The sequence below is a fragment of the Fukomys damarensis genome, unplaced genomic scaffold (genome assembly GCF_012274545.1).
Source record: "Fukomys damarensis isolate Sample0158 unplaced genomic scaffold, DMR_v1.0_HiC HiC_scaffold_30, whole genome shotgun sequence".
NCBI classification, from domain to species: Eukaryota; Metazoa; Chordata; class Mammalia; order Rodentia; family Bathyergidae; genus Fukomys; species Fukomys damarensis.
Window position 1 is genome coordinate 1,510,713 of NW_022900942.1, and position 8,663 is coordinate 1,519,375.

General features: G+C 34.9%; 1 protein-coding gene across 1 annotated transcript; it reads left to right on the forward strand.

Annotated features, from left to right (window-relative positions):
- Nucleotides 1–3,245: 3,245 nt before the first annotated feature.
- Nucleotides 3,246–8,047, forward strand: LOC104854633 (olfactory receptor 7G1). Its single transcript, XM_010613240.2, has 2 exons — nucleotides 3,246–4,173; nucleotides 7,992–8,047. Exons 1-2 carry the CDS (start codon nucleotides 3,264–3,266, stop codon nucleotides 8,045–8,047), a joined length of 966 nt encoding a protein of 321 aa, XP_010611542.2. The 5' UTR covers nucleotides 3,246–3,263.
- The last annotated feature ends 616 nt before the right edge of the window (nucleotides 8,048–8,663 follow it).

Here is an 8,663-nt window from a genome sequence, read left to right on the forward strand (position 1 = left end):
TGTTCAGTTTACATTGCTAAAGTAAAGTTATGGAGACTGCTAATCATACAACAATACCCACTTTTCTCTTTTTCTACGTTAATATAATTCAAATTGGGCATGTGGGTACTTTTCAAACATTGTATTTCTGATCCTCAGTGTTAGTTTTCAGAGGCCACAAAACTATGTTTTCACTTGAGAAACATGAATAGAAGTGATATATGCATTCATGGGCTTTCTCACTCTTACGTATCCCACTAACTGTGACCTATAACAACCCTAAGTATGATTCCAGTAAGTAGAATGTCCTGGGGAAAGTGGAGGCAAATGAAAGTTATTTAAGCAATTAAGTGGATCTTTATCACTTAAAAAAAAGCATGTAGAACACAAACATGGTGACTTAAAAATGTAATCCTAGCAGACTGAAATAGGGGGATCACAAGTTCAAGGTCAGCCTGGGAAACTTAGGATAAAGCTGTCTCAGAATTTAAAAAAATTAAAAAGGGCTGGGAATGTAGCTCAGTGCAAATGTCTGGTTTCAATCCAGTTCACCACAAAATAAGAAAACAGAAACAAAGCACATGTGGCATGAAGACCCCCTTAACTTGGAGCATCAACATGGTCATTAAGTTATGAAGGAAAGAAATTCAAATCTTCTTTTAGCCTCTGACTTACCATAGGGTGTTATTTACTGTAGGCTAGTCTTATCTCAAGGAATGCAAGTTTTATGCAATGTTCTTTCACATTAAAACAATTGAACTGGTAAAAAATTGGCTCTTGGTCAAAACTTTAGGTTACTTTGATAAACTGTGCTTCTATTTTATGAGTTGGCCAAAGGCTAGTCACTTACAGTGACTGTGATTCTCTTTTCCTGGATAAAAATATGCAATTCTAGATAGGCAAAGCAGGAATTTTGAGCACTGATCTTTCTAATTCCTAATTCTCCCAAGTAGGATGGCTGTAATAAGTGGTGATTGCCCTATGCATGTGTCATTTTAGTCCTGAAAAATGCTTCTATACCAACATAGTACCTTAGGTAATGTAAAAGGGAAATAATCAAGCTAAGGATAGTTATCCCCAAAGAGACATATACTCTATTTTGAAACAATTACAACAAAGCTAGGGGAGTTAATGAATACACATTCAATGATGACAGGCAGTAAGTGTTTGTTAAGCATGCAAATTTAGGTACAATTCCCATGCCTTACAGTTTTCACTAGAACTAGGATAGGTCTCTAGTTTCTCATAGATAATACTGTCTTAGATAAGGATAGTGACTCTCCTTTGTGACACCACAGCCATAGCCAAAATTAAAATTTGCTCTTAAACTATGACTTAGGAAACATAGAAATATAGATATGGAAAATAAACCTTGAAACAAAAGACTTAATATTTCCAAATGTAAAGTTTCTAAAGTCTAAAATATTCTTTTGTGAAAACTTTGTTGAAAAATAAGGCAAAATTCTCAAAACAACTGTGACACAAAAGTAAAGTTCTTTTACCTTCCTACTCAGTGTTCAGTGCCCAGTTTAAAAGCAACCTTCTTTGGGAGTTATTTGGCATCTCTGTTATGTGTTCTCTGTCATAGTTCTTAACTTCTGGATCATGATCAGTAGCAAGGTGAGTTTAGTTATTTAATTGCCAGTCTCCCCACTGGACTAAATGCTCTGAAAGGAAAGAAATTATATCTTTCAATCTTACCAAAGTATTCCCAGATCTTATTGGGATGCCATCAATATACCAGAAGCTTAACAAATATTTACCTTTTATGAGGAATTAAACTTATTGGTACATTTTAGGTATGCATTACAGTTAAATTCATCATTGCAATCTTGTACCTTTACATGATTTATCTTTGTTATTATTTTTCTCCATTCCCCAGCCCTCCCTTTACTCCCTCCACTCTTCCCTATTTACAAGAACATTTTTCCATGTTGTCCCTTTTCTCATGTGAAGATAGCTCAAAAAAGTAGGATTAGAAGTCCCACTTGACCCAGCTATTCCTCTGCTGGGTAACTTACCAAAACAATTAAAAGAATCATACCACAGAAATATATGCTCACCCATGTTTATAGCAGCACGGTTTGTAATTGCTAAAACTTGGAAACAGTCTAATTGTCCAGCAACTGGAGCCTGGATAAAAATGTATTTTATTTTTTATACAATGGAGTACTACTCAGCCATAAAATCAGAAACTAGAGACATTTATAGCTAAGTGAATACACATTGAGGCCATAACCTTAAGTGAAAGTAATAAGACACAAATGTGTAAATATCAACTAATTTCTCTGGTATGAAAAACTAAAGGTGTAAATAAGGATCAAATGTATAATTGTTATTGTATAATTGGAAGAAAAGGCTTGAAAGAGTAGGGGAAGTAGGTGGGGTAGAGGAAAGGTTAGAAGGGAAAATAAAAAAAAAAATGAGAATAGGCAACATTTTCTAATCCTTGTTCACAGCCACAGATTGTACATCTTCCACAGATTACAATTAGATTCATTACTGGAAGTAGGCATACTTAAATTTTACTGGAACATTTGGATTATGCACAAGAAGAAAGTATTAAAATAATACAGTAAATGAAAATCATGACATTCAGGTTCTAGACACATTCACATTTTTTTTGCTTTGTTTTCAGTAAGTCAACTCATCAGTCAGACCATCTCTGAATCAGTCTTTCTTAATCACTAAATTCATATTTTTTGTCCACGACTTTTTCTCATAGGTACATGGATTTTTATAGTGTGAACTGCTTCATCTGTATTTTGACAAGGACTTTGAGTGATTCTGAGTCATTTCAAGATGAAGACCATGTCTCAGAAGATGCATGTGATAAGATGATCCTTATATGTTTTGTTTGAAAGTGTGAGATAATTCTACTGGACATCTATGTCATATTGTGTGTAACAGTCTCAGTGAATGATACAAAGTGTGAAAAACTTTTAGTGTTCAAGAAAGAGATTAGAAGTTACAAGACATAAGCTTCAAGAGGAATAGAAGGAGCATATAAGCTAATATTTAAATATTAGATTAGCTCAATATAAAAGACAAATTTTTTCTTTGTGTTAAAATTTTTTGAAACTTTGCACATATCAAATTCCCGTGGACTGTTTGTTAAAACAGAGACTTCTGGCCCTTATCCTCACATTCTGTGAAAAGTAGGTTCAGAGCAGGTCCAAAGTTTTTCATATCTACCATGTTTCCAGGTACTGTCATTTATGTTTGTATTGAAAATTTCCTTTATTTTGTTTTCTCCTTGCTTTTCCATCAGATTCATCAGGAACATGCATGATGTAAATAAAACAGCTGTTTCAGAATTTTTTCTCCTGGGGCTGACAGATGATCCTGAACTGCTGTTCCTCACCTTCTACCTTTTCCTGTCCATGTACCTGGTCGCTGTAATTGGGAACCTGCTCATCATCCTGGCTGTCAGCTCTGACTCCCACCTGCACACCCCCATGTACTTCTTCCTCTCTAACCTATCCTTTAATGACATCTGTTTGATCACATGCACTGTCCCAAAGATGCTGGTGAACATCAGAGCACAGGATCAGAGCATCTCTTACACAGGCTGCCTCTCCCAGGTCTGCTCTGTCTTAGTTTTTGCTAGTTTAGAAAGTTGTCTCCTTGCAGTGATGGCTTATGACCGCTATGTGGCCATTTGTCACCCTCTCAGGTACACGGTAATCATGAACCCTCAGTTCTGTGTCCTGCTGGTTTTACTCTCCCTGTTTATTAGCACTCTTCATGCCCTGCTTCATACTCTGATGGCGCTGCACCTGTCCTTTTGTACAGACCTGGAAATCCCACACTTCTTCTGTGAGCTTGCTCAGGTCATCAAGCTCGCCTGTTCTGATAGCCTCCTCAATAGCATCCTAGTATATTTGGTGGGTGGCCTATTTGCTGGTGTTCCTCTCTCTGGAGTCATTATCTCTTATATTCACATTGTATTCTCTGTCTTGAGAACGTCATCAAGAGGAAAATATAAAGCCTTTTCCACCTGTGGGTCTCATCTGTGTGTTGTTTCATTGTTCTATGGGACAGGTTTTGGGGTCTACATCAGCTCTGTGGTTACAGATTCACCTAGAAAGGTTGCAGTGGCTTCGGTAATGTATTCTGTGGCCACTCAGATGCTGAACCCTTTTATCTACACTCTCAGGAACAGGGATATGAAAAAAGCATTGAGGAGTCTCAATGATATGTTACCTTCTTGTCCATCATGTATCATTGTTTCTCATTCAGGTTTCCAGAACAAGTCAAAATAACAGGATTTGTGGGGAGCCACAAATCTTGATCCTTTTGTTTCATGTGGGATAAATTTCTACCATGATTATAAAATATAATGATTAGGTAGATTTGAACTTGGCTTGTGACTTGATGTTGCTTTATGCTTCACTCTGTAAATTTGGCACATGATTTTGATTCTGTGAAAATATTTTCTTTGCTTAAATTTCATAGATATAGAACCTGAAGCAGAGGCTTTAATCTTTTAATCCAGTCTCAGAAGGTGAGATGACAAAGAGGATAACAGGGAAAATAAGAAAAGCTGAGGTTATATGTAAACATAAATGATTACAGTCATGTGAGTTGCATCCTAGAGCAAGTCCTACTAATGAAACAGAAAAGTGAACACAAAGAGCCTTTGAGGCAATTCCTAAAACATGTTACTGATAAACAGTATCTTTCAAGGCAATAAAACCATATACCATATTTAGAATTATCATCTATAAAGTATTCATAATTAAAGAAAGCAATAACTTGAAAATATGTGTTATTTAATACTGACTGTGATAGTTAACTGATTTGTCAATTTGAGTAAGAAAAGCTGAACTGATTAGATTTGCATAATTCTGGGTGCAGTTGAAGGGGTTTACTGAAGACAGAAGACTCTTTCTGGTTGTAAGTGGTATCAATCAATGGTCTTGTAGCCTTACTGGAATAAAAAGGAAGTAAAGAACGAAGCCTTGCCTCTATTACTTCTTTTTTAAATTTTTTTTTTACTTCACAGAATTTATTTATTTATTTATTCCTCATTGAGTTTATTGGTACATTTTAGGTATACAGTACAGATTCATTCATCATTTTGATCTTGTACCTTTACATAACAGGTCTTGGTTCTCGTTTTTCCCCTTACCCCTGTCCTCCCTTCACCCCCTTTTCCCTTCCTTATTTACAAATACTTTATTTCCATTTTTCATTTTCTCATGTTTTTTCTTTTCCCTTATTTCCGTTCCCCTACCCTTCCCACTTTCCCTACAACTTTAGCCCTTTTCTTCCTTTTTCACATTGTCAATTATACCATTAGGATCTTATTTACAATTATAGTTTTGCACACCAGTGACTTTATTTGGTATTTACATGTGTGTGACTTATTATTTTTATTAAACTTATTGGTACATATTAGATTTATAAATTACTTACATTCATCATTGGGATCTTGTACCTATATATGACTTATCAGGTTCTTATTTTTCCCCAGTCCCCAGCCTTCCCCTCATCCCCTACACCCTTCCGTGTTTACAAAGACACATTGTTTCCATTTTTTTTCTTTTCTCTTTTTACCTTTATTATTTCTGAAGAGCTCCAGCCTTTAACTTTACCTTGATTGTCACCCTCTGGCTTCTACTGCAGACCTTTTGGCCTTCTGATATTGACTTTCAAGGGTTGTACAGTGAGATACAAGCCTTCAAAATTTGACTAGATCTTTTGGATCTTCAGCATGCAGAAAGCCATTTTGCACTCTGCAACTGACTCTGTGGGTGTCTATTGTAAGCCTACATTCTAAAATATTATATATTAATGTATCTTGTGTTAATCTGTTTCTGTAATGAGCACTGACTGATAAACATAGAAAACCTGCAGAACTCAACCATGATATTTTTAGATCTGATGAGCAAATTCCACAATGCAGCAGGATGCAAAATCAACCTCAAAATTAAAAAGCATCCCTATGTACCAATAATCAATTTATTAAGTAAAAAATTAGGAAAGCAATTCCATTTTCAACATAACAAAGTTAAATATCTCAGAGTCTAACTAATCAAAGAAGTGAAAAGCCTTTCCAATAAAAAGTTACAAAACACTGAATAAATTTAAACAGACACTAGGACATGGAGACAACTTTCTTCATGAATTTCAAGAGTTAATATTGTTAAAAGGGTCACATTACCAGGAGCAACATACAGATTCGATGTAATTTCCTCTTAAAATACCAATATTCTTTAAATTGCTAGAAAAAATAATCTTAAAATCCCTATGGCATCAGAAAGAGTTAGAACAGCCAAAGCAACTTTGAGCAAAAAGAGCAATGCTGGTGACCTCACATGATAATATTTTAAGTTATATCAGAAAAGCATAGTGATAAAACAACATGGTATGTCACAGAAACATATTACATAGAGACAAATTGAATGGAGCAGACCACATATAAATAAACCCAAGCACTTCCAGGTATTTGATTTTTGTCAAAGGAACTAAAACATATGCTTAAGGAAGAATTCTCATCAACAACGTGTGCTAGGAAAATTGGGTAGACACATGCCAAAAATTGAAATTAGATTTCGATCTTTGATCTCTATTAAGAACAGGTTAAAATGGATCAAAGAGCCATATACAAAACCAGAAAATTGAAAACTTCTGGAGGAAAATATAAAGAAAACACTTAAAGCCATATGAATAGACTTCCTGAGTAGGAATCTAATAATACAGAAAAATAATATCAGGAATCAACAAATAGGATTACATCAAGACCCAGGTGTTCTATTTTGCACATTCTGTAAGATGATGAGCATTTTCTCAGTGAACACAATCAAGCACTGTAAAGTTCCTTACTTTATGATTTTGACCTAAGGGAGGTGTTCTGCAAAAATTTCATCCAGGGGAAGCCATCATAAAAGTGACAAGAAGCACGTGCCACCTGAGCCCACTTGACTGTCGCCTTCTTGACACATTCTCATTTACATTTTCACCATTACTCACCAGTTCTCATTCTGCAAGATGCGTGCTCTCTTTCTACAGCAGCAGGGACTGTTTTCCTCCTGAATAGAAATCAGTTCCATCTCAAAATTAGAGTATAAATATATATATTTATATATTATGTATTTACATAAGGCTCTTGTGTATAGAAACATTTAAAAGATAATATAATTTATGTATTTCAAAGTTACTACCAAGCATAATGTAAATTGTATATCATGATAATTTGATCATTTCTCTTGAGAAAGAATGAAATGAAAATCATAAGTAAACAAAGTGAAGGTCCTTAAATCAGCCATTATTACTCTTGCAATAAAAATGCCTTAAGAAAATTGGTAAAGTGTGTAAAGTACTTATGCTTTGCTATCAGTCCTACATTATCATCTGAACTTCTATTATGTGTACATAATCTACAGCAAAAACATATATGCATATGAAAGTCCAAAATACTTAACATTTTGTCAGGGTGTTGAATATTTTATATAAATATGTCCTACTATAATTATTTACAATGCCTGTGATTCACTCTTTAAATTAATTTATTTTTAATATATTTTATTTTCTATTTATATTATATGTTAAGGCCAAATAAATTTTGGGGTAATCAGTGTTTCTTTCTTTCCATAATTTTCAATATAACCAAGATTCCCAGAGATATTTTCATTACAGAAAATCTTCCCTATAATTCACATTCATCAAGCTACAGGTGTTCTTTTATTTTCCTGTTGACTAAACTGCCACAATTTATTACTTCCTTCTGGGAGATGAAACCTGTGTTCTCTCTTATGGGAGTCACACCCGCAAATTATCTGTCTCTTCTGTCCCCTTTCTGCCACACACACACACACACACACACGGCAATGTCACAACAAAGAACCCACGTTTTCACCCACGAGTGACTGCATACGTTCTATTTATTTCATATTATTTCAAATGTACCAATGAAATTTTATTCCCTCCAATTTAATGAGCTATAATTGCATAAATAAAAGCTGTAAATATTTGAGTTATGCAATGTGACATTTATAGAAGTGTACATGGTCAAACGGCTACCATGTTGCTGATACTTAGCATTTGGATAATTATCCAATGAGGATATCCAGGCTTTTCATCCAGCTGAAGATTATTTCTGGTCATAATACTGCTGCAGGTGCTTGTGTCTTTAGAGAGTCTAAGTTTAACATGACACCTGAAGTCACAGCTGCTTTTTTTTTCCTCAGAGGAAGATCATTACTTTCCAGGCACAGTCGTGGTGGTATACTTGTGATTATCTCAGCCTGTTACTTTACAAATGTCGGTGGATGACCAACAACTTTTTTCTCTATGTTTCTGCAAGAGTCATTACATTTTATTCTTTCTTCCTTGTAATTAGTAGCTGGATACTTTAAAATTTTATTTAGTATTAGGATGGCTACCTCATTAAGGGAAGAATTTCACTTAGGATGAGGCAACTGACATCCTTCAAATTGTTACCCAGCTTCTTTTGGTGTTAATTGCTAGATCACATTGTCTTAGCTTCTATTTCCCAGATAGAGTCTAATGGGCTTCAAGTTTATAGGCAGCATTTGCTATTCTTTGATCATATCCCTCCTGGATGGATATGCTCTATCTGATTGAATTAATGGGGAGAAGATGGCTCACCTAAAAATCAAGGTAAAACTCGAGACTATCTTGAGGTAGAAATTTTTAAGGAGAATTATACGACCTTC